At 37.5% G+C, this 27,997-nt stretch overlaps 1 protein-coding gene across 1 annotated transcript; it reads left to right on the plus strand.

Annotated features, from left to right (window-relative positions):
• Positions 1–1,529: 1,529 nt before the first annotated feature.
• Positions 1,530–27,181, plus strand: LOC127842903 (annexin A13-like). The gene is made up of 9 exons (XM_052372715.1): positions 1,530–1,678; positions 16,423–16,507; positions 17,193–17,287; positions 18,145–18,258; positions 18,944–19,034; positions 20,429–20,574; positions 23,490–23,670; positions 25,707–25,822; positions 26,092–27,181. Exons 1-9 carry the CDS (start codon positions 1,676–1,678, stop codon positions 26,233–26,235), a joined length of 975 nt encoding a protein of 324 aa, XP_052228675.1. The 5' UTR covers positions 1,530–1,675; the 3' UTR covers positions 26,236–27,181.
• Positions 27,182–27,997: the final 816 nt, after the last annotated feature.

The raw sequence follows: 27,997 nt of genomic DNA on the forward strand, positions 1-27,997 counted from the left end.
CTCGAGAAGTGGTTGTCAAAGCCTTCGAAATCACTAAAATCGTGAAGCTTACGGTGGGCATCGCCCTCTGGACCCCCTAGCAGAGCTTTGCCCTGCACCGGCCAGGGGCCCTAGCGCCTAGCGGCCCCCTTGATCCCCAGCAAATCTTTCAATATCCCCCCCCTCTAACCAGAAATCCTGGATCCGCCCCTGATCTTCCCCTGGACCCCCTAGCAGAGCTTTGCCCTGCACCCGCCAGGGGCCCTAGCGGCCCCCATTGATCCCCAGCAAATCTTTCAATATCCCGACCCCCCCCCCCTAACCAGAAATCCTGGAATCGCCCCTGTTTTAACCCCCCCCCCCCCCACACACACACACACATTAAGAGACGTTCCCTTACATCCCTCCTTTGCCTATATAGCAAACAAACAAAAACTCTGTGTTTTGGTACTAGCCGCAGGGACTCGCATACCGGCTGTCCATTTATTATTATACTTAACATAATAACCATCATCAAAACGTCAAACATACATCACATAATACAATCTTTCTAACAGTCATCATACAGTGACATTCTATGTAAATTTAGTTCAATACATATATCAATTATTCAATTTCATATATAATTTCCATAATATGAAATATTAACACATTATTTTAAAAAATAACATGTATACCGTGCGAGTTCCCAAAGCTGAATGACGAAAACTGACCACGTTTTAACCATGCACGAAAACCTCGTGCTTCTAGAGCGCCTCTAGCGGCAAATTCATACTGAAGGGAAAGTAATTTTCGACTCATTCAATAAATTTCAAACATCGAAAATTATGTATATTTTTAGTATTTTTATTTTTTTACTGCACTAGTAGTAGTAGTAGTAGGAGTAGTAGAAGTAGTAGTAGTAGTAGTAGTAGTAGTAGTAGAAGTAGTAGTAGTAGTAGTAGTAGTAGTAGTAGTAGTAGTAGTAGTAGTAGTAATAGCAGCAACAACAGCAACAGCAGCAGTAGTAGTAGTAGTAGTAATAGTAGTACTAATAGTAGTATGTTATTTTATATCAAAGCATTGCTGTTTGTTTTGTTTGTATCAGAGTTTATTTACAGGTCCTACTAGCCTCTTCACGAGGTCTATGCAGCCCGACCTGATAAGAGCATTGCCTGCTTTGATCACCTATATATATGCGTACAGAATATTTACACATGTTACGCAAAATTTGATTGGCTGACTAACTCGGATTCTCGAGATAGCGAAAATTCTCTCCTCTTTTGTTTAATGCACTCTGCCTTTATTTACTGCACCGCTCTTTTTTTAATTGCACTCCGCTTTTATTTAGTTTTGCACTCCTCTTTTATCTATCTCGTGGCCACGACATAGCTTACTCGTTGCCACGAGATAGAAAAAAGAGGAGAGCAATTTAAAAAAAGAGAAGTGAATGTCACCTCTAAGCCACCGTACCTCACTGTCAAGTAATATTTTACTCGTATCTCCTAATTAATTATGTGTACCGCGCCCCTGTGCTAAATACCACGGACCATTACGATATTTGCCGATGGAAAACGATCTGTGTCGACATTCCGATATACCACGTGACTCCCAGTCTCGTCACATCTAGGCTTGTTCTCGAGGTGTGTCACTCAGCCGACAGCTTCAGCAGACGACAGACCGATCGCTTCAGAAGGCAACTAGGATAACTTAAAAGATGGTAAGTTGTTGCAGTACGTTTAAATAGTGATTGGAATATTAACTGTGAAACCATGCAATTATTTTCTGTAACCGCAATAAAAAACGGCAATTGCAAAATGTAATATTTATTTTTTCTCCATGTTTTTTATCTTTGTAAGTTGATGGAAATGGTTTTCATAATTTTAAACCAGAAGCGCTGCAGTCTCATTATTATGTTTACGCTTACGCAGTTTTAGTACCACTGAATGGCTTCATTTGTTTCTGCCAGAATTGTTTGTACACATTACTTTTTTACATACAAAAGATATCGTTCAACTAACATATCAGCCGCGCTCTGGGAAAGGCGATTGATGCTTAATGCATGTGCGTAAAGTATCGTCCAGGAGATTGATGTTTAATGCATGTGCGTAAAGTATCGTCCAGGAGATTGATGCTTAATGCATGTGCGTAAAGTATCGTCCAGGAGATTGATGCTTAATGCATATGCGTAAAGTATCGTCCAGGAGATTGATGTTTAATGCATGTGCGTAAAGTATCGTCCTGGAGATTGATGTTTAATGCATGTGCGTAAAGTATCGTCCAGGAGATTGATGTTTAATGCATGTGCGTATAGTATCGTCCAGGAGATTGATGCTTAATGCATGTGCGTAAAGTATCGTCCAGGAGATTGATGTTTAATGCATGTGCGTAAAGTATCGTCCTGGAGATTGATGCTTAATGCATGTGCGTAAAGTGTGCGTAAAGTGTGCGTAAAGTATCGTCCAGGAGGTTGATGCTTAATGCATGTGCGTAAAGTATCGTCCAGGAGATTGATGCTTAATGCATGTGCGTAAAGTGTGCGTAAAGTGTGCGTAAAGTATCGTCCAGGATTAGCCCGCACAGGCTTATCTTGCACGACACTTTCGCCTAGACTGAATTTTAGTTTAGAAGATACTTTCTTGCACGAAAAATTAAAAGCGAAAGTGTCGTCCTCGATTTGCCTGTGCGTTCGCTAAGGCAAATGCATTAAGCCCTGTTATCCCAGAGCGTTGCTCATATTGTTTTAAAATGTTTATTGATAGATATGTGCATAACACGCGTAACAAATTTACAATAAGTGGGAATGAATTTAATGTTACGTTCTGATTGCAGTGTATAATTTCAATTCTCTACACATCACATTACTTCTACATCCTTTTTAATTTTAAAATACATGCATACTTTAACTAGTGCAAAAGTTCGCTATTATTGTATTGCTTTCCATGAAAAACTCCTATTATTTCACTAGTGAAAATTTGCGCTTGTTTGTGTAGCGCTTTGTTAAAAACCTATATGTACAGTTTTTCTTCTCCAATACAGTAAACCGGCCAATACACTCCACAGGGACATTTAATAAAAATTCTCTACATACTACACATATATATACTGTTATATAGTATGTAGGTTTTTTTGCTTAAAGATCCCTGTGATACATACAGCCGCTGTACATGTCTCTCTCTCTCGCCCACTAATTTTTGATGCATGAATGGTATTCGTTAAGCGGTCGTAATTATATGTATATTTCTTCAATACGATGTGGTTACACAGATCTCGCAAGTTGTTTCGTGTACGTATACCGATAGATGTTTTACTGTTTCTTCAGGCTAGAATAACATGGTCAAGGTTGACTGGGCATTCTTCATGCATAGTTGATGACCTTGCGAGACTATCCTAAAAGAATATGGCCTTGTTACAGTATGGGCTGAAATATTGGCCTTCAGCCAAATGTACCTGTTGCATGTACGTTACGGACTTATTGATCATTCGTGCACGTAGATCTCAAACATTATTAAGATGTGTAGCGCTCATTTCAACTGGGAGTTTTTAAGCAATACTGTCCGGCAAAATTTAGTTATTTCTTGACTATCGATGCAACAAATGCTCAGAGTATTTTTTGGCGCAAGTGTCTAATGCAGGTTTTACTCATATTAAACTTTATCAACAGCAAATTGAATGTCATTAAATTAGAATTGTCATAGGGGCTTTTCGATTATATAAACAACGGATTCAATCACCGTGAAATTGTTCAACCTTTGACTGTGTGTACCCTTTCGACAAGAATTCACCCGTGAAGGAGAAACTCTGTCTCTTACAGTTTGTTAATGATTTGGTTAAAATTTGATAACTTCTCATTTAATATCAAAGTAACTAGTATCCTAAAAGCGGGGTGCATGTCAGGAAATCAATGGGCAACATTTGATTTTGATAGTTTCAATCATAACAAACCCTGTTGGAGACTCTAACCTTAGACTTCCGCTACGTAGGTTTACACCAGCCAACACAATCAAAAATACGTACATTTCTTTACATAACGATTCAAATAGATAGAGAACAATGCGTTAGTTTTAACCCATTTATGCATAGCGTCTAGAAAAAAAGGTCTTGGCAAACAGCGTAGACCCAGATGAGACGCCGCATGATGCGGCGTCTCATTAGGGTCTGCGCTGTTTGCTTTAAGAAATTTATGTAAGAAATATTCTAAATATAGAAATAAATATACTAGACATCCCTAATTTTGGAAATAATTTGATCAAATTTAGAAGGATGGGATAGTCCACTAGGCGTAAATGGGTTAAATAAAGATGACTGTTATCAGGCGAGGCATAGAGACCGGTGAGCGCGAGGCTTGCCTTAAAAGGTGTGTACAATTTATTTGAAAATTGACATAAATACAAAATGCACATTGGTTCCAAAGTTCAGAACTGAAATTACTTTTTACTACAAGATTATGTGACGTCGCATTAATTAAAATACATAGCATTTAAATAAGAAAATATCGTATACTAGTAAAGGTGTGCTGAAAATAGCGATCATATACATTTTAGCTGGAGTTATAGGATAAAATAATGTGCTTTACTCTGCAGCGCGAGAAATCTGGACATCGGCATTTTGCATAACAGCGTTGCAACTAATTGAGCCGCGTTCTGGGAAAACTGGACTTAATTTATTTACGTAAAACGTCATGCCAGATAAGACTCAGCAGTATACACAGGATAATCGGGGACGACCCTTCTGCTTTAAAGGGATTCTCATTTAAATGAAAATCCAGGCGGACAGTGTGATCCCTTGTTAGCCTGTGCGGACTACTGCACATACAAATCTGACTCGACGCTTTACGCTCCATCTTCCGCGCAGAGATTTGACTAGAACCAGCAAAGCTGGATCAAATTGTATGTGAGACCATGGAACGACACACTCATGCATGAAGTCCAGTTTCCCCAGAACGAGGCTCAATTTCTGAAGATGGCATTGAGTAGGCTCCCCTGAGTATTCTCCATAGAGCAGGGTGAAAATTTACTCAGTTATCGTTTCAATGTTTCGTTTCAAGGTCTTACGTTGTTCTCGTTATTCATAGTTGGCAAGTGCCCAACGTGCGGATCATTACACTCTATTAAGAAAGCATTAATAATTATTTCCCGAATGATAATTATGAAGCAAAGGGAATACACATCAGCATCGTGCAGTTTAGTTCCTGTAATTCTACTCGTCCAATAAAATTTTGCAGTATTACGACAGGATTACAATACATAATTATGTACTACTAGAAAGTAAAGAAACTAAATATGCTTTTCAATACAATAAATCTTTATGTCTTACAAAGAAATATGTATTTGCAGAAAAGTTCTGGGATTCGGCGCCCCAGCCGGGCAAAACATGTATGAGCATGCAAAAAGAATCGCAGCATTGGCTGGCATGGTGTGGATACAACCGTAATCTATGTAACTAATGGCATCAATTTAAGCCAGTCAGTAACCTACCAAGACGTACACGGCCACTTAGTTTCTCATTTCCGCGAGGCGGGAAAGGCAACGCTATAACAAAACTGTCTGCAGTATCGATCTAAGTTCTGATGCTGAGATCAATTCTTGAATGTGGACGAGAACATTGCTGCACAAAAACTTCTTAAACCGTCTAGACATGTTAGGGCAAAATTATTCTCCTGTTTTATTGCCAAGGTAACTCAAACGCTACTGTTCAAATACCGGGATATCATTCAAGAACATGTTGCTGTTTTCCGAAGTTGAACATTACTTTTAAAGGGGCCTTTTCACAGATTTTGGCATTTTTTAACTTATTCATTAAATGCTTTTTATTGATAAATGTAAACATTGGATCGTAAAAGCTCCAGTAAAATATCAAGAATAAAATTAAAAAAAGGAAAAGAACATTGCCCGGAGCAGGTTTCGAACCAGTGACCCCTGGAGTCCTGCCAGAGTCCTGAAGTAAAAACGCTTAGCCTACTGAGCTATTCCGCCGAGTACACATACTCGACGTATTTTATACCTTATATAAGCAATCTTCGTAGTTTCACAAAATTTAACGACAAAAACAGAACTCTCCAAATTATTCAATCGTTTCGCATTGCAACGCTTTATAATTTTTAGGTTTTAAAATCGTCAAAAGATGCATATAATGGCTATATTAGACCGTGGTAAATGTTCAGTATTACTGTTTCCTCACAAATATCATAACTAAAACGAAAATTTGCGAAAATCTGAAACAACTTTTTTCAATTTTGTCAATTTACCAAAGCGTGAAAAGATCCCTTTAAATGGTCACTGCCTTCGCAATGTAGACCTCGAGTGCGCATGTGCATATACTCACGTACCTGAAAAGCATGCTGTATCAGTCTGTGGACCCTATGTTATTAGAACTGAATCATCCAAAATGCCACAATCTATTAATTTTGCATTTAATATCATAATGAACAGTAACGTAGTCCTTAGATGTGTTTCTTGGTATGAAAATAAAAGATAGAAGTCGTTAATATAGGAGATCGTCAACGCAACCCCCAAAGTCATTATGTCGAGTCATAATTTCAAGTCAATAAGTGGACCGGGCTCTGTGAAAACAGGGCTTAATGCACGCGCGTTAATTTTCGTCCTTGATTAGCCTGTTCAGTCCACACAGGTTGATCTTGTACGACACTTTCTGCTTTTATGGAATTTTCGTTTACAGGAGGTCTCCTCTACACGTAAATCCAGTCTAGGCAGAACGTATCGTTCCTGACAATCTGGGACGACACTTTACGCACATTTTTTTTTACCGGAGCTAGGCTCAATGTCTGATTAAAGAGATAGATGCCGTTTTTGCTGCGTACTCCTGGGCTGGTATTCTAGAGTCTTCTTAGATAAATATGAAACTTTATTTTACTGGGATTAGTTTTTATGTACTTTTTTTTCTGTGCCAAGCCAATAATTCATGCTCTTAAAATTAAAAAACTATCTAAACAGCTTAAAGTATTATTTATAATTACACATAATTAAGCCAAATATCGATACATAAAATAGCTTAAAAATAAAATGGAATAATATAAAAAAAACTCTTTGTTTTTCTCTTAGAAATCTCTAGGATACCAGCCCTGCTGAATATAATATCTTGTTGAATACTAGACTCGCACTTCGGATTGGATATTTCTAAAGTTTCCGCAGTGAAATTGTGTTAAGGTTGTCCCTAGTGAAGTTAGATATATTCGACAAATGCAAAGTTTCTATGCTAACTGTTAATGAAACGTATGAAAGCACGTGAACGATGTGTTAATACGTTCAGTCTTACTTGGTTGGGGACCTGCCAATTGTTAAGAAGTAACATACTTTAAACGGAAAGAGGGTTTATTAAACCGCTTTGAATGGGTGGTATATGTGAATACAATAACCTGTAGGCTAATTTTCAACATTCCGTGCGAATTAATCCGACTGTGTTGTTGCTAAACCACCTGATATGAATATTTCATTAATCCTTCGTACAAACAAGCCTACTATGATGGATTGAATGTTATAAAATATTTTTGTAGTAGGTGATCATTCAGGCGTCCCGAAATTGCGTTACCTGTCATACGATATTTGCCGTATAGAGTGGATGCTTGAATGGTGGTTTCACTGGTGTCGCGAATGGTTTATCGGTCCATATAAAATAAGTTTATGAAGTTTGTATATTTATGTAGGTGTATACATTTATGTAGGTGTATTGAAGATATAAACCTGAATTGACGGACAAAATTAATATCATACTGTGCACTGTGATTTATTTTTTACACGATTCAGTCATAACAGTTGTTGTGCATATCTCCCCATTACAAAATTACCTAAGTCCAGTAAAAACTATAGTTTTAACCATATTTCACATTTCTCATCATTTTAAACTTGTGCAGCGATGCCCTTTAAACGAAGAATTTTTAACGTTAGTTAATTACTTGTCCATCCTATCATTTTGCCATGCCCCCACTTGACATAACCGCTCCGCGTCGCAACCTAGTACATTTTACATGGACCGCCGTTCAGATATCATATCACTAATGGCCTACGGGAATGTCCAAGTCATCGCCGGGGTAGAGGGGGTGATTGATGACATTGAAAGCATCAACGTGACTCAGAACGGTCGAATGTATTCATGGACAGTCTCAATAGTGATGAATTCGTTGGAATACAATTTGAACAACAACAAAATCCCCATTTATATTTATTATTAGCTCGGCTGTTTTCGGAGAAAACCCGAGGTATTGTCATAGCCAGCTCGTCGTGTCCGCCGTCCGTGTCAAGGTTTGTAAAGGTTTTTAGCATTGGCTCTAGAATCAAAGTCCTTCCACCTACAACTTTGAAACTTCATATGTAGACGCACCTTGATGAGTTCTACACGCCACACCCATTTTGGGTCACTAGGTCAAAGGTCAAGGTCACTCTGACCTCTAAAAAAAATAAAAAATAAAAAAATAAATAAATTCTGACAAGCTTTCGCAGCCGAGCGTAGCACCCGTTATGCGGTGCTCTTGTACATAATATACACGGTATGAAACGCACTATACGTATATTTTATAAATAGTTTTTGTACTTTTTTGTACTGATCATCATAGAACAAAGGTCCTAAACATGTATCAACCAAACTTACCACCCAATTGACTTTGAGTTTAAGTGGTAATTTCGGACGGGGCAATAAGGTTCCAAGGAGCGTGTGCATTTATATGATTTTTGGCGACTAATACCGCTGCCTATAATTGCTCCTTTTACAAATAGCAAGGTAGGCATTTCTCACGTCTAGCCCACATCAAGTTATATGCTGTCCTAACACGCCCGCGCAATTTTAGTAATCAATCCAAATGTATGTATTACGAGAGTTAATAAAACATATCACAATGAACATCATATCGTGTTTAGTTTTCTACGTCCACTGCTTTAAGTGGCAATATAATTATAGCAATATGATACCGAGATACTGTTTGAGTATGAAATGAAAATGAGCTTCTATTTTCACGACTTTACTGATTGATGTAAATTCCTTAAGTGTAGATTGTTTGCCATTGTTATAAACGATGTCTCAAATGCTTGTGGCAGGTTACATACATTTTGATAGTGGATGTTAACCTGAACGCGCGGGAACGCTTTGGAACCCGGAAATTTTTGCTATAAAGATTAAGCATATATTGCACCGCTAAACCAAAGTTTTTGCAAAACGACCAATTAGTTGTTTGAGGTCACATTGAAGCATTAACGTAAGAATAAACTTGCGATTTAATTTTGCTGGGTTGGACATTATTCGGTGGGTCTGTTCGGGGTAACATCATAAATTAGGACACATACAAGCGCACAATTAACTCTAACGTAATGAAAGGGATCTTTTCAAAGATTTTGGCATGTATTGAAGTTTGTCAATTTATGCTTTATAAAGATAAATGTAAACATTGTATCTAAAAAGCTCCAGTAAAATACAGAATAAAATTAAATAAAAAAAGTAACCCTGAACTGGGCTCGTACCACTGACCGTGGAGTAAATGTCTATCGCTTAGACCACTCGGCCATCCGTGCTGATACAAAGATGATATATTTTATACTTTACATACTAATATATAGTGTCACAAAATATAACGAAAGCAACAGAACTCTCCAAATTATTCAATCGTTTCGCATTGCAACTTTTTATAATTTTCAATTTTTTAAATCGTCAAAAGATGCATATAATGGATATTTTAGAACATGGTAAATGTTCAGTATTAATGTTTCCTCACAAGTATTATAACTACAACGAAAATTTGCGATTCTGACACTTTTTTTTCATTTTGTCAATTTATCAAAACGCGAAAAGGCCCCTTTAAAGCACATGATGAATTTTAACGTAATTAGTTGGGATAAATCACAATACTATGATGTAGTGCTTGGGGATAAATCACAATACTATGATGTAGTGCTTGGGGATAAATCACAATACTATGATGTAGTGCTTGGGGATAAATCACAATACTATGATGTAGTGCTTGGGGATAAATCACAATACTATGATGTAGTGCTTGGGGATAAATCACAATACTATGATGTAGTGCTTGGGGATAAATCACAATACTATGATATAGTGCTTGATCATTTAGCTGCGTACATAATATGAACCGATATAACGCACTTGTACACATAATGTTTTGCAGTCTTTTTTTATCAATATTGGTTTCAAATGTCTTCATTGTCAAGGTCATACATAGTGCCGGATTAGCACCGTTGATGCCCATAGGCAGTGAAACTTTTGGGGTCAAGGCCCAGAGTCCCTAGTCATACTAGTTCCTACTAGAACCGTAGAACGCCAGCGCCCAGTCGATTTCACTCTTAAATAAGCATACTAGTGCCAAGGCTGGCTAGACATTAAATGTGACAATTTGTAATGGTGTAATATTTCATTATAATACCGTTATGCCAATACGAAATTAAATTTATTAGATTACGAATTTAAGAAAACAATCACTTTAATATAACAATTGTTTCGTCATGGTCCGATGGGGTCCCTAAAAGTAGCGGGGCCCATAGTCAGTTGCCTACTCTAATGGGTAATCTGGGACTGGTTATACAGCAATTGATGGCACTTGCAAAAGTGACAACTCAACACCACATCTCACATGAATGTTCTATAAATATGTGAACGTTGCGTTGCCCGATTATTGAAACGAGAGTTACAATACAATTCATACAATGCAGTAAACCGTGACTAGATGTTTGTGGTTGATTATGAAAATGTTTATGTAGTAAAGGTGGTAGTGGTTCGGTCCATATAGATATTTTGTTACGATTAATTCTCACAGGGGCGCGTCTCAATAAATGGTGAACTTCACATAATTATAAAAGCTTTTATTCAACTATAATATTATTGCAACATTTTAATTAATAAAAGAAGTAATGTCCCTTCAGTTCTTGTCATTGAATATAAATATACCAAATCAGACACATGTTTTCAACAGCTCTCTGCGTTCTTTCGAAAAGAAAAATCCACCACAACGTTCAATCTATCTTCAAATTGTTTCATTTTTAGCTCATCTATTTTTTGAAAAAAAATTATGAGCTATTGTCATCACCTTGGCGTCGGCGTTGGCGTTGGCGTTGGCGTTGGCGTTGGCGTCGGCGTCCGGTTAAGTTTTGCGTTTAGGTCCACTTTTCTCAGAAAGTATCAATGCTATTGCATTCAAACTTGGTACACTTACTTACTATCATGAGGGGACTAGGCAGGCAAAGTTAGATAACTCTGGCGTGCATTTTGACAGAATTATGTGCCCTTTTTGTACTTAAAAAATTGCAAATTTTGGTTAAGTTTTGCGTTTAGTTCCACTTTTCTCAGTAAGTATCAATGCTATTGCATTCAAACTTGGTACACTTACTTACTATCATGAGGGGACTGGGCAGGCAAAGTTAGATAACTCTGGCATGCATTTTGACAGAATTATGTGCCCTTTTTATACTTAGAAAATTGACAATTTTGGTTAAGTTTTGTGTTTAGGTCCATTTTATTCCTTAAGCATCAAAGCTATTGCTTTCATACTTGCAACACTTACTAACTATCATAAGGGGACTGTGCAGGCAAAGTAATGTAACTCTGACTGGCATTTTGACAGAATTATGTGCCCTTTTTATACTTAGAAAATTGAAAATTTGATTAAGTTTTGTGTTTAGGTCCACTTTATTCCTACAGTATCAAAGCTATTGCTTTCATACTTGCAAGATTTATGAACTATCATAAGGGGACGGTGCAGGCAAAGTTATGTAACTCTGACTGGCATTTGGACGGAATTATGGGCCCTTTATACTTAGAAAATTGAAAATTTGGTTAAGATTTATGTTTTGGTCACTTTACCCCTAAAGTATCATAGATATTGCTTTCATACTTGGAACACTCACAAACTATCATAAGGGTACAGTAAAAGGACAAGTTGCATAACTCTGGTTGTCATTGTTACGGAATTATGGCCCTTTTTTGACTTAGTAACTTTTAATATATGGTTAAATTTTGTGTTTCGATCCACTCGAAGTATCAAGGCTATTGCTTTCAAACTTCAAATACTTACATGCTATCATGAGGTTACTGTACCTGGCAACTTGAATTTTACTTTGACCTTTGAATGACCTTGACTCTCAAGGTCAAATTATTAAATTTTGCTAAAATTGCCATAACTTCTTTATTTATGATTAGATTTGATTGATACTTTGATGAAACTACTCTTACCTGACATACCACAATAGACTTCACCCAAACCATCCCCCGTGCCCTCCCCCCCCTCCCCCCCTCCCCCCCCCCCTAATTTTTTTTTTTTTTTTTTTTTTTATAAGATCATCTCACAAATGACCACCACACCCTCACACTATACCCCCACCCCACCCCCCCACCCCCCCCCCCAAATTTTTTTTTTGATTTTTTTTTTTTTTTTTTTTTTTTTTTTTAAGATCATCTCACAAATTATCACCACACCCTCACACTATACCCCCCCCCCCCGATTTTTTTTTTTTTTTTTTTTTTTTTTTTCGCTTTTTTGGAAGATAATGTAATAAATGTCCACAACCCCACACTATACACCCCTCTTCACTCCACTCCTCCCTCCTTTGTGATTGAAAATGAGAGTCCCTTCACCTTTAAAAAGAAAATAGATGAGCGGTCTGCACCCGCAAGGCGGTGCTCTTGTTAATACTTTTGAATAGCTTGAATTCTGCTGTGTTTGCCAGCTAGCAATTGAACGACGGCACATTTACAGCGATATTAAATTTGTTTTTGTGTGTGGGTGTGAGGTAAACTTCATGTAGTATCGACCATACTGTAGACTGCTGTCTGTGTCTGTTGATTATTTATTTACGTGCTCCTGTTTCTGTGTTAGCGATAACCTGTCGAATCGGATGTAGCAAGTTACTCCCGGTCGTGTAGGTTTTATTAATATTAATGCGGATGATTAAGCGCTGTTGCAATTGCTTCTTGTTGTAGGCTACACATGAATACATATGTGGGTGTCAGTATTTGATGATTATATATTTTTTATAGCTTCCTTCCGATATTTTGCAGTTAAATTGCTGTGATTGTTTCTTTCGAACTGTCAGGCAACTGTAACTGGCGATCCCGACTTCACCGACGAAACTGCAAAGCTGGTCGCCGAAAAACTTAAGGATGCTATGGATGGCATGGGTAGGGTGGGGAACCAGATATTGTATATGTTGTGACGAATGCATTGATCGTTGTCGGTTTAGCACAAGTTTCTGTTCGTATGTAGAAAACGAATTATCATTTTCGGTATCGCACAAATTGTATTTTCATGTGTGGTGACAAATACGCTGATCGTTGTCTGTTTAGCACTTTTACCTGGAACACGTATGTGCAATTAATTTATAGTATTCCTCAGAAGAAAGAAATCTGATCCCAAGATTGCGAGAACTTAATTGTTTTAGAAAGCTGGTTGTATTTCAATTTTTAGTACGTTGCGTATCTAGCTGATGCAAATCGTGATGCATAGTTTCCAGAATAATACGTTAGAATGATTACAAACGTGTTACATCGACTATTTCTAATATCCTCTCTTAGATTGGTATCAATCGTGGTAGATCGACTATGTCCGAAATCCTCCGTATAGTAGATTCGATGTATACAATAAATTGTCTGCTTATCCGGAGTCTAGCTAATTCCTGCTTATCCGGAGTCTAGCTTATTCCTGCTTATCCGGAGTCTAGCTAATTCCTGCTTATCCGGAGTCTAGCTAATTCCTGCTATACATGTATATGGTTTAAACGGTATTTTCCTATGCTTTACTAATTGCGGTTCCCACTGCTTTTCCTACTGTGGTATGCATGATAACAATGTGTTTATAGAATACGAGGGCTTTTAAATGGCTTATTTATTATTTGTGTTATTGTTTATGAGGCAGTGTTTTATGGAGACCGATGTTCACAATTCGCTGTAAGTGTGATTGTTAGTTTGCTTAAAGGCATATCGGGAAAAACAAACGATTTTTTGCAATTCGGATCATGCCTTCCAAGTGATCATGTCTACCACGTGATAATGTATACCATGTGATAATGCCTACCACGTGATCATGCCTACCACGGGATCATTCCTACCACGGGATCATGCCTACCTACCAAGTTCTAACTTTGCCAACTGGAACGATGAACCTTTTCTTGTCACTGACGTAGACAAACAATTCTTGTCACTGACGTAGACAAACCATTCTTGTCACTGACGTAGACAAACCATTTTTGTCACTGACGTAGACAAACCATTCTTGTCACTGACGTAGACAAACCATTCTTGTCACTGACGTAGACAAACCATTCTTGTCACTGACGTAGAAAAACCATTCTTGTCACTGATGTAGACAAACCATTCTTGTCACTGACGTAGACAAACCACTTCGTATGAGAGCATCTATAATATCACACCAAAATAAAGATGAGCGGACAAACAATCGTATCTGCATTGAAACTTGCAATAAAACGTTGGATCATCCCATCGCCTATGAATTATACTAAACAACTTCATGTATTCTACTAGTAATAATAAATAAAAAAACTCATTTTCATTCGACCAGACCCAAGTGACACACTATGCCACTATGCAATGTTAATGACTGATGCTATGCTACGCGACATAAAGTCTCTTCATCGGGTCTTCAATTACCTAAAATGCTTCGAAAAGCATTGAAACGTCCGTCCACACAATGGGCCTATCGCCTGTTATGCTGTAGTTAATAACATTCTCATACTCCCTGGGTATATGTTTGCTTTTGCCATTTATGTTTTGTTCATGCACATAGAAGACATAATTTCATAGCCACCATTGTCATTCCTTTCGTCCTTCCCTCCGTTCATTCTATTTTTCTGTCCGTCCCACTTTTTTCTTACTCGGAACTCGCAAAGTATTGGTGCCAGAAGGATTAACATTTACACACTTATCAGCCAGCAAAAGAACATGCGCACACCCCACATTTGGTTCGCATATTTTCGACATAATCAGTTATTGCCTCTCTCGTAGCGAACTCATGACTTTTTCGGCGTAGCTGTTTAACGTCACTTTTGACCTTAGATGACCTTCATTCATGATAGGTCCGAAATAAATAAAACCCGAATTGTGCATTGGCTAATAATACAAAAATCACAGTAAACATTGGTAGTCTGGTTCCCAGACTAAAACATTGGATGCATATCATTTGAACTGAAATATGAATATATTGTAAATTACATGTAAATTACAATAAATTAAAAACTGTCATGATACAAAATATCCTCTTAACATTACATCGAAACGTTTCTCCTTAGTTTACGAAGCAGTATAGCATTAATCACATGTCTGTACAATTAAAAGAATCTATTGTTTACATGCCACACTAAACACTACAAAAACAGGCTAGATTGCACTTTACCGGTACGCAGTTGTTTACCACTATCGACAAAGCGGGGGTTTGGGGGCGGTAGCCCGCGATACTAAGGAAATATATAGGTGTTGGAAATATCTCTGTTTTGATTTATTATAATCCATATTTGCGTTTATTAGTGTAAATATGTTTCTTTGTACTTTGTTTTGTTCATTTTTTACATAAAATTCTGTTTCTCTGCAAAAAATTCATATCACTATGATGCTTGCAATATTGAGTCTTTTATGTTTACATTCTACTAACATCTGTACACATTATAACACATTATCTTTTATTTCATTTCAACATTATGTTCATATTTTTTCAGTGGCGAATATGTTTTCTTTTCCTATTGAAAGTAATTTATTACTCGTTCAATTATGAAAACCTAGTCATTACAATACTTATTGACAATAAAACATACAATTTCACCTCTTCTTGTTCTTCATTTTTATTTGTTAATACATTAAAATATATCATCTTATTATCACTCACTACCTTCATTAAAATACATGGTCGCTTCATTCCTTCTCCTTTCACTGGTCGCAAACATTACAACATCAACGCCGTATATCTTTTCAAAGATATTTCTTGTTTTTACTTATGTCGCTCGTAACTCAAAAGGTATTGCTGCTAGAGGGCTGGGATTTGCGCAAAACCATATGTTGGCTTTGATGTTTTCAATATAAAAGGAGATATGACCCATTTGAGCAACAACAAAAAGAACATGATTTAAATTGTGTCGCCGTAACTTGTAAGTATTGTGCTGCTTGGCATACAATCACCAAACATGTTAACCAGCATGAGAACTTCCTCACCGCAACATTTTGGTTTTCAGGTTATCAACACAACTAGAGTTATGGCCCCTTTATCTGTGTATGCACTACGTAAGTGTTTATATTGATGTGATTGTATACGTGTATACACGAATTTAATCTTATTTTGCATGAGCACTTCAAATGTGTGTGTGTTTGTACATGCATTTCAGTCATGCGTGGAACAATCCGAGAGGAAAGACGCCAGTCTTCATCACTTCAGCGGACCTTTTAAAGCTTCGGCTCACTTTTCGTTTGCGTTGTTGTCACTATCCTTATTTGCTTCCGCTTTGTTGCTAGGCAACAGTTCTCGGTGACTCGAACTTCACGGACGCAGAAGCCAAGCAGATGGCAGAAAAACTCAAGAACGCCATGGATGGCTTTGGTACAGGATGTTTATTTGAAAAAGTTGTTGTTTTCGTCTTAAAATACCACCATACTTCGTTTAAATATGGCTTACGTCTTACTACACAATAACTGTTGTATAGTGTTCAACAAAAGTATGGCTCCACAAAACAAAATAACTGTTGTATGGTATTTAACAAAAGTATGGCTTCACAAAGTGACAGGTATGCAGCACTGCACTTGTCTGTACGTACGTCCGGAATTTTGTGGACCCAACTGCTCTGTAACTGCTAGCTGGGTGCGCTGAAACTTCCACTTATTATTTATTCGACCATTAAATAATTAATTACTATCTGGAAGTGCACTAAACTCCTCTACAACTAACTGGTAACATGTGTCATTAGGTCATCCCTGTTGCGCCCATTAAGTTTCACATGTTCGTATTAATACTTATTTTATGTGTCGGTGTTTGTTGTCTGATTTTTAACTTTATATTTTATCTAAACAAATGGATCGTGTTTTTTTACATTTCGACATCGATCTGAAACATTTGAATTTATCCTACTAATAGTTTGTTCATATTTAATTTTTGCGCATAGCATATAATATAATGTGGTTGTTTTTTGCTTTCATATAATTAAGTTCACCTCGATAATAATTTTATAATGTTTAACTATTTACAAGTTGACCTAATACACTTGATGACCTTGACTTTGACCTTACAGGTACCAACGAGGATGAAATCATCGAGGTGCTGGTTACCCATAACAACGCCCAGCGGCAAAAGATCGCCGCCACCTATGCGCAAGCATACGGCAAGGTAGGGGCTAATACTCCGGTCCCCATAATGTCCGAACTCCGTGAAGTTACCTCTCTTGTCCGTGAATAAAATGGGTGTTTAGCTCAACTGAGCACAACCTGTTCATGGTGAGCTTTCGTAATCGCGTTTTGTCAGTCGTGCGTCGTCCACATCTTCCTTGTTTATACTCAACTGAGGTCCCATTATTGTCCAATCTTTCAAAAACTTGGTCAAAGAATCTTTCCAAGTGACATTTTGGCCGAGTTCAAAACTGGGTCATGTGGTTAATTGATTCTATGTAATAACGTTTAAATTAAACTAATAGTTTTTTAACACTCTGAAAGTCGTAGTTTTGCTTAATAAGCATAAAACTTAAGTCTGTTGTTCTAATGAAATCGAAAATGGTTCTTGTCTGTTGAAAACACGGCCGCTACAGTGCGGGTTGCTAGGGTACTGGTCAGCGTTACTTATATGGCACAGTGAAACTTTGTTAACACTATGGAAGTCACATACGTGGCACAATAATCATGACACTTGATCATAACATAAGGTCTTATGATATGTCGACCTAATTTGAAAATAGTTTCAATCAGTTGAAAATCTTTGGCGCTAGGGGGAGATTGGCGGGCGGGTCATTTGTGCTAAACAGGCTTAATGAACGCTTGATAACACTATAAAAGTCAAAGTTTTATTTAAATGGTCACACAACTTGATCATAAAAGCTTTGTAACTTGAACAGATGATGTCTTTAAACAGTATCAACTGATTAACTCAATCGACCACATTTTTTCGTTGACAATAAGCTACCGTTGGACGTTGAAAAACTCAGAAGGTTCGAATTCTTAGTTAACCCAATATGGCGCGTTATATTGTTTCAGCCACTGAAGGACGACCTGATCGCGGAGTTGACAGGGGACCTCGAGGAGTGCATCGTGGCGCTGATACTGCCGCCCCGGGATCTGGACGCTCAGATGATTCACGACGCCATCCAGGTGAGTTGAACGTTATATTAAACTTCGCTCAGGGAAAACAGGTTTTAATGCATATTCGTAAAGTGTAGACCCAGATTAGCCTGTGCAGTACGCATAGGCTAAGCAGGGTCGACACTTTCCAGATAAACTGGATTTTCGTATGAGACTTATTTTAAGCGAAAAATATTATTAAAGCGGACAGTGTCGTCCCTGATTCGCCTGAGTGGACTGCACAGGCTAATCTCTTATGACACTTTACGTCAATGTATTCCTGAAGTCCTGGAGTAAAAAGCATCCCGCCAAGACCACTCGACCATCTACGCTCATACTCAACGCGGATGTATTGTTTAGCTATATAAGCAATCCTCGTAGTTTTCCGAAATACCGAATCGCGTCGATACGACGCTTTATCTGTTGGACGGCCCCTTTACGCTGCTTATACATTTGTGATGACATTTATTCTTCGAATCATGCCACTATAAAGTCCCCAATCATTGCTACCATCACCACTACCACTACCAACGTAACCTACTCCTATCATTTCCTTGGTCCACGTGGTCACAAATAGGTAACTTTCAGAAATCATGAATCAGTTGTTGATAGAGCTTTTTTTTAATGTATTTTTATACTGTTTTATTTTGCCATTGGTATATGACCGAGCTTGAGCATTCAATTTTTGCGATTTTAAATAGATGCTTTTCCACAGGGTGCTGGCACCAATGAGACGATGCTGATCGGTGTCCTGTGCTCGCGATCCAACAAGGAAATCCTTGAGATCAAAGCCGCATACAAGAGGAGTAAGAACCGTAGTTTTTTCTTCTGAAAAAAAAAGCAACAACACATTGAGTCGTATCGTTGGAAAACTGGGCTTATTGTTTGGGCTATAGTGTCGCACCGATAAATTTTGTTCAGCCTGCATGTGCTATTCCTTGATGACACATGCCGCTCGTATGGTATTTTATGTTTGTTCAAAGTTTATGCCCATTATGGGCGGAACGATGGTACGACACTTGATGCACTTGCATTATGCTCACGACACGCCTAAATATATAGAGAATAATATGTTGGTGTCAACCTGTACTTTACTTTATCCGACCAGTTGAGGCAAAAAAATACACGGCGAGGCTTGCCTTTCTGAGACGAGTCGAATAAATGCAATCACACAAAGCCACTAATATAGTATTCTATTTTTATCATTCAGCTGACTGAATGATTATAATGAAACGCGGCTGTGGTGTAAACTTGTGCTTTACATGTCTACTAGCCTTTACACTGCTACTTCATGTACATAGCGTATAATCTATTAGGCCTTTCCCTTGTTAGACTTGAAGACGATATTACATTTTAACTGAATGTACAACAGATCGCTAAATTTATCGCGATTGCCTTCTTACATTACGTCACTGCATTGCAGTATTCATTCAGTTCAAGGACTTGAGTTTCTGAGCATTTCGAAACGCTATTGCATTAAAATATGGCGTTTTTGTGTGTTTAGGACGGATAATTATAATAAAATAATACCAGTGTTGTGAAAGGCCCGAAAAAGTAGTCCGCTATGAGCATGAAGTATGAGGTGATAAGGCTTATAGGCATGGAAAGCACAAGATTACATGACACCAATAGTACACATGTAATATCATTTAGCTGTCGGATAAAAAAAATACTGACTTCGGCTGTCCGGTTAGCGCAGTGTTTGCACACGGGCCTCTCACTCAGGCGACCCTGTTTTAATCCTTTGCCTGCTGGGAAATTTGTCGTCTGCTAAAATGTCGTCTGCTGAATTTCTAAAATTAGCATTTTCTTCGATTATTTTTCAAAGAATACTATCAGAATAGCAAACAGTTTGGATCCTGATGAGACGCCACGTTCTGTGGCGTCTCATCCGGATCCAAGCGGTTTGCGAAGTCCTTCAAAATTCGGTTCCAGCACTGAAAGAGCTAATCCTCAGGCGAGTTAGCTTGGTATGTTGGTAGGGTCTCCACCGAACAACACCACACGAACATGGACTTACTTTTAATCAAAACGAAATAGCTAGAATTAGCATGATGTGCATGGCATACATATACTGACGCTCGTTTGCGCTATTTTTTGTTTTCCAAGTTTTTAATATGAAAATATGTATACGTAATGTGTATAATATATAGACTTCCATTAATCCAAACTAATCTGCCGCCATGTTGTAACGTTACAGTGTATGACGCGGATTTGAACGACGACATTCAGGGTGACACCAGCGGCTACTTTGCCCGGATGATGTACTCGGTGGTTACCGGCGCGCGCCAAGAGTCCAAAGCGGACGAACATCTCGCTTATGAAGAGGCACAGAAACTTATTGAAGTAAGAAAACTTACCATCAGGCGACTTAAGACTGCCAGGTTTGTGCAGTGGTTGGCGCACGCGATTTTACATAGAGTAGTCGGGTTCAATTGCCACTCTTCCGACAAATAGTGGATTTGGACTCGTGCTCGCCTGCCAAGATAAATTGCGTGTTCAGATTATGTACACACCGGTTTTACTGACCTGTGTACTAACGCGAACGGAATTGTGGGTAGCACTTCTTTTACGAGTGAAACGTGGAAGCGAAAGTAGGTCAGGAAATCGTGCTTCTGATAATCGCTATTTGTCTTAATAGAGATTCAAAATCACATTTAAACATAATTAAATAACATTTCTTTAAAAAACATTCCGTTTTAAACACACAATAAAAAACGATTTTTCTTTCATTATTAACATTTTCATTTCTACGTAGAACTACTTTGGCGGAAGCATAATACCCCAAACCAGGGGAATGTGATGCGTCTTAGAGGTGACAATAACGTAGTGACGTCACCATCTATGTATATAATGAAAATTGCGTCTTTAATTATATATAGTTGTCGCGTTTCCTGAGAGTCGTTTACGAATACCTTACTTATTGAGATGTGTTTAATACCATTTAAGATTTTTTTAAGTTGGATGATTTATTTGCTACGGTCAAAATAAATCTTCTTTGTGAAGAATTAAATCTTAACAAGAATTACTAAAGTCTTCATGAGGACGATAGAGAATACTTTGTTAGTGTCATTTCGTACTTGAATTTATTCAACGAGTTGAAGATAACATAAGTACACACTGAAACCAACATGGTATTCGATTTATCCTACAATATTTAAAACGTTTTTGGTAAGACAATTAAAATATCAGCGTTTAATTGTTACAATCAAAAGCCAAACAGATTAAATTAACTGAATCGCACATTGCTTATCAAATTAATTTGGGATCTTTCCCGATTACGCATTGAGAAATATCCCTCAACAATTCCTTGCAAAAGCAGAGTAACAAGACAAATATAGCGTTATGCCTCGATTCAAATTTAATCAGCAATGCCAAATAATACACAATCAAGTAGAAGAAAGAGGTTTTGTTCAAACTTAAATTCTTGCTTCGCCAAAGAAAAATACAAAGATGGTTGCCGTGTTAAACTTACAAAATGTGTAGCTCAATGTCAAGCAATATTTAACCCGCCGCTATTGTAAATTTTAGTCTACATATACAACTCTCTTCAATTCTTCTTTTAAGTCCTGTACTACTAACTGGCATATAAAGTCAAACATCTACGGGCTAATGCTCTAGATCTACTCACAAAAGTCTTCGTTTGGATTAAAATCACCATGTTTATTTTCGTCTAGTTTCTAAAGCCCTCGGGCCGTTATGCTCCCTGCGGGCCGATTATCACTGTCCGGCCCGGCTCAGCCGTGTATTATCGTCTAAGGGTGAATGGTGTCGTCCCGATTGTCCCACATTTAGAAATTCAATACACCGTTCAAATAGGTGTGAAGAGGCGTAAGATGGGTAATACAAGTATAAAAAATATCATGTCTAGGATTTATTATGATTAACTACGATCAAAGTATAAAACGATGATTATCTATTGTTTGTCTGCTGTAACATAAATACAATATAAATTTAAAAAATAAGATAAATAAAAACTGTTATTTTATATAATTAAATAACAGTCGAACATCTCAAACATGCATTAATATATACCCATGCGTTATCAACAAATTAACCTAACTTCACTTTTTTCAAAATTCCACGTTGCTGTATTTACTTATAAACACGAAGGGATGAGCATTTTGCTTGACGGATTCAGATTTGTACTAAGTATGTATACTTGTATACTCATTGATCTTATAACATGCGAAGTATTGTTAGTATGCCATTCGAATTAAAGTATACAGAATCTTTATTCAGAGGGGAGATTAAATAAAGGATTGAACGATTGATGCTTTGAATCGAAATATTAAGAATAAATGGTGATTGTTAAATAAACAAATTACCTGAGATTGTCTAAACGTTACACTGATTTTAAATGTATTCATTCAGTTCATGTATATATTGAACTTAAAAGTCCCCGTTCATAGCTATATATATGGGCAGAATCCGAAGAAACGTGTTTTTTTATTGAGGATATCACTGAAAATCCGGTTGAAATCGGTTGAAAACAAATAATATAGCGATATTTAGTTTGGGGTCGAGTTCGTTAAAGCACGAAAACGACCTAATTAATATTCATTATTCGACACGTTAATTCAAACACAATTGCGGATACGGGCGAATTTAGCTGAGAGAAGGTAAGAAAAAATGCAAATACATCTGTTACAGACGGAAACTGAGTTGCAACGCTACGTTTTCGCAAAATCTATGTATTTATCTTCCATATGCTAATAATATTTAGCGAAAGCTAAATATAGATATAATTTGCATAACTCTCGACGCTGCAATGATTTTCGCCTATCGCATGTATTTATGATCATTTATATTTTATTTAATCGATTCAAAACCGATTTTGACCAGGTTTTCGATGTCAACCTCGAAAAAATATATTTCAATAAATTTATGTAAAGTTTATTTCTCGCTATACGATTTATATGCAAAATAACGATCCAATCCGCGAACTGGGGCTTTTAGAACAAGTGATTTAGGATTTTGATACATTTAACGAGTTAAATAGTCTACAAGTCTCAGTTGAACTTAAAACGGAAGTGACGGGCCTTAAAAGTAATCCGCGAAGTAGACGTGTAACGCCTGGTAGGCATGTAAAGCACAAGTTTACATGACACGCAGATTTTCCTTCTACAAAATATTTAAGCTGTAGGATAAAAAATAAACAGGGTATGCATGATTCTCTGATACACTTTTACTCTTGACTAGAGAACTTTATGGTATACTTTCATGTTTCCACCAATCGCCATTTTGGTTCCTGTTTTCAGGCCGGAGTGCAATCTCTAGGCACGGATGAATGCGCATTCAACGCTGTACTGGGTGTTTCGAGCTTCGATCATTTGCGGCTTGTCTTCAAAAAATACCAGGAGCTGCGAGAGGGTAACACTATTGAAGATGACATCAAATCCGAAATGAGCGGCACCCTCCAAGAGGGATACCTGGCCATTGGTAAGCGCCTCTGTGGATCTGCTAGCACATCCAATGAACACTTATAAAATAATAATTTGTTAGTGCCATTGAGAAATTGAATGTATCCGATGAGTTGAAGAAAGATTTTCACGGCGAGGCTTGCTGAGCCTTTTTGAGAAGAAAAAATCTGTGGTTAGACAATCAAAGTATTACCGTTTAATTTTAAAAAGCAATAGGCAAACAGATTCAATTGAATGAATTAAACCATACGTAGTAATATACACATTATTTGTGATCTTTCCCGGTTACGCCGCGCGAATAAGTCCTCAGCAATTAAATGCAAAAGCAGAGTAACAAGACAAAATATCGCTTTATGCCTCGAATATAATATAATCCGCATTCTAAATGTTACACGCTCAGGTATAAAAAAGAAGGTTTCGTTCAAACTTAAATTATTGTTTAACCAATTTTAAAGCAAAATACCATACACAGGTCCTTATATATATAAGAAAGAAAAGGTATTCCACGATGATTTCAAAGGTGTATTGAATTACACTATGCACCAGCATGAAAGATCACACAATGCAAACATATGTCGTTGTGGTTGCCAGCAGGAAGCGTCCATCTATGATAAAACACCGTTTATTTGATAAAAAATCCCCCAAGTATGTCCAAAACAGCTAAAAGTTTTTCAAATATGACCCCAAAACTGGAGTTTGTAATTCTCTACGTCCAAAGTGAGTTATGACAGGAGGCGATTTTTAGTTGAAATTTCACAATTAAAGAAGAACCTTGCTATAAATCCACGTACGTTTTTCATTGACTAAGTTTTCCTTCGATACCAAAAGCAAAGATGGATGGCGTTTTCAAGTTACAAAATGTGTACCACAACGTCAAGCATGATGAAGCCCTTATCACCATAGATATTGCTAGAAACAACTTTTCATCAACTCCTTTTCCGACACACTTTAAGGTTTAACTGAATGACAAGTCAACCCTTTACTAGCTCGTGCTCTACTCACCATAGTTTTTTTTATGGATTTTTGTTATCAAGTTATGTTTGCTTCCATGATGAGTTGAAAATCTACACGCGGCATACAAAATACATTAAATTTGCTCATCGCTATCCTTCTTTCCAATATGACAACAGTTGATGTAAGCAGACTATTCTGTGTGGATATTCATTCGTTGATCATCTAACAAAGAAACGACCTATTTATCAAAGAAATTATCCCTTAAAATCTACTTCAATTTCCGTCGAAAAGTGAAAGAACAATGCACCACATTCATAAGATTTAACGCTCTTTTTAGCCACTGACACTGTTCTCTATTCGTCATTTTTTCAACAAAAACACTGAATTTAAAACATCGTGTTATTCGAGTACATTCTACATTATTAAAAACAGCTACATTGTACAATGAAAACTCACCGGTTTCATTTGAACCATGTATTCCAATACTTGTATTCATATTTTATTGATATATTCCATCTTAAACAAACAAATACGTCATATTTTAATATAAATACGTTTCAAAATAACCTGACCCTCCCGTCCTTGAACTGATTGAATGAGGCAATGTATTCACGTAATGCCATGGGGCAAGCGCGTTCAGGTTGGCGATTTATTTGCATTCAGTTAGAAAGCAGAAACGGGTTATTGGGTGATGACATACAGCTGATATCATTTTACGGTATATTGGGTTTGAAATGTTTATACCATGTATGTAGTATATAGAAATTTTAGAGCATTTTACCGAGTCAAGTCGTATTCAAGTCTTAACCAAAAAAAGTAGTCCGCCATTTACATGGACGTGGCAGTGTACGGGCTGGTAGGTGTGTAAAGCACAAGTGAACACGACATCTAGCTCGAGTTTCCATCTATGAAATCATTGAGGTGTTGGATAAGCAATATTTCTTGTTTATTGAGAAGTCTTGTATTGAACAAGTTTTACAATTGACACCGGATTCCATTTCAACTACACCAAAATATCAACACGACACCAAAGCAAACTTCTAATTAGCGATGTCTATCAGGTCTCGGCCACTCGTTGAACGCTGTTCTTCTCTTTAACAGTGGGGATAGCCCAGGACAAGCAGCAGTTCTTCGCCGACTGGCTGTACAACACCACCACGGGGGTCTGGGGCACCAAGGACAGCGAGCTGATCGGAATTATTGTCTCCAGATCAGAGGTGAGTGCAGATGGGGCCAGGCTCAGATCCTCTCGAAATTTGTAGCATAAACGGACATATGACATCCTGATAGTTGTAGCATAGTCGGAGAGATGTCCTCGCGATAGGGTAAGCATATAGGGTTATTTTTAATGTAGACGGACATATGGCCTCTCGAATTACCATATATAAGACCTAATATTTCAATAATTTTAGATTATGTGACCAAGTATTACAACGTTTCTATAGGAATAACACAAACGTATTAAAACATCTGTAATCGGTTTCAGGAGGATTTGAAGGAAATCAAAAAAAAGTTTGCCAAAAAGTATGGCACGCCCCTGGAAGACACCGTGCGAAACGAATGCTCCGGCTACTACAAGCGCACGCTGCTGTCACTCATCGAGGGGCGTTACGTCAGCAAGAGCAGCTAACTTTAAACTCCGCCCATCCGGATAACTTCGCCCCACCCCTTTCCAACTGCTGTAGATCTGATTCTTGTTTTTGCATTTATTATTGTTACGTGTGGTTGTAAACTCTGTAAGAAGATTTAGGTAATTACCGTAAAGACATATATTATATTTGCAAGTGCTCTAAAGTATGAACCAAATTCAATTGCGTGTAAGCATTTCGAAAATAACAATAAAGTTGGAAAAATACATGCACTCAACTTGGCAACCCATTTTTAAATATCACACACATGTACTCGATATCCACAACTTTTATTGTGCTTCATTTTTTATAGACAATTCTTCATTTCGTGCTTAATTGTTGTGAAACAAACTTGCATTAGTTTATAGCTATAGGCAATTTGTATACTGAATTAAATGTGTGACAGACAGCGCAGGACCAAACACTGGTTGTGATTGCAATACATTTTAGTGATTTATGTATATTTTACATACACATTTCAGGTTGTACAATCTGTGTCGTATACGTAGCTTTTTCGAATACTCGTATGTCTATAGTGTCACTGTGTATTTACATGTCTAAGTTACGGTTCTTTCCGTCTTTGTCTTAAATACGCATTTTATATCGTTAGACGCACTTTTTCAAATGTATTTATGTTTTTTCTTAAAACTGTGTATGTATAGATATAAGATATTTTTCTTAGTTCAATAATGAATCCGTGTTATTCAACATCGTAAGACACACTTTCACATAACATTCGTTTATGAATATATTGATCATAAATGTCGTTTTCTATTTCACTAAAATTTCGGTCGTTACTAACATTTGTCGAACGATCATATACAAGACAGGGCCCATATCTACAAGAAACAGACTTTATTTCAACTTGTATCACCACTAATATATACAAATAAAACGTCTTGAGTTGACTTATATTGAACCAAAATAAAAGCGTGTATTGAATTTTAACATATACTAGTATATCATTTCTGATCCTCATTGAGACCAGCAAAACCAGTCTTCAAGAACGCTTGTTGGTCTTTACGATGGTGAACAAATGAGTCGTATCATGTAAAAGTGAGCCGTCTGTCAGATGCGGCCAGTGTAGCATCAGACCTACCTGCGCATAAGCGCGGTCTGATCAGGAGCTTCACTTATCACTTAAGATACTACGCACTACGCAACCTTGTTTGAAAATGGCGAACATGGTAGCTGCCGACCAGACTGGGCTAATGCGCATGCTGGTTTAGAGCTACGCTGGCCGCATATGGCACGAGACCCATTAGGCATAAAGTGGCTCATTTGTTCACCAATTTGGATGCGACCCTACCATAAACCGGCTTACTTATCCGTACGACGACATCGCTAAGGCACTTGATGATGGTATTGTACCAAGGTTTATTGGTCAAATTATCTTTCTATTGGCATAAGTGGCTCTATCTTGGACTAATGTTCTTCTAACCACTCTAGCAAGCAACGTGTTGTGTACGCGAATACATCTTCCTCGTCGTCTGTTAGTGTGGATGTCCCTAAAGGATCCATTCGAGTCCCATTGCTCTTTTTATTCCCCTAGTAGGGTGGCATATAGCATTTGAACTGCCTTTTGTCCGTCCGAAAACTTTAACATTTGCCATAACTTGCAATATTGAAGATAGCAACTTGATATTTGGCATGCATGTGTATCTCATGGAGCTGCACATTTTGAGTGGTGAAAGGTCAAGTTCATCCTTCAAGGTCAAAGGTCAAAAAAACAAATCCAAGGGAAGTAACAAGCTTTAAGGGGAG

This window comes from Dreissena polymorpha, chromosome 8, assembly GCF_020536995.1.
Source record: "Dreissena polymorpha isolate Duluth1 chromosome 8, UMN_Dpol_1.0, whole genome shotgun sequence".
In the NCBI taxonomy this organism is placed as follows: Eukaryota; Metazoa; Mollusca; class Bivalvia; order Myida; family Dreissenidae; genus Dreissena; species Dreissena polymorpha.

Bases quoted from the DNA above. Each gene is read 5' to 3' on its own strand.
- LOC127842903 (XM_052372715.1), top strand. The intron at 23,671-25,706 runs GTAAGCGCCTCT...TCTCTTTAACAG, and splicing joins AGAGGGATACCTGGCCATTG to TGGGGATAGCCCAGGACAAG. The intron at 25,823-26,091 runs GTGAGTGCAGAT...AATCGGTTTCAG, and splicing joins TTATTGTCTCCAGATCAGAG to GAGGATTTGAAGGAAATCAA.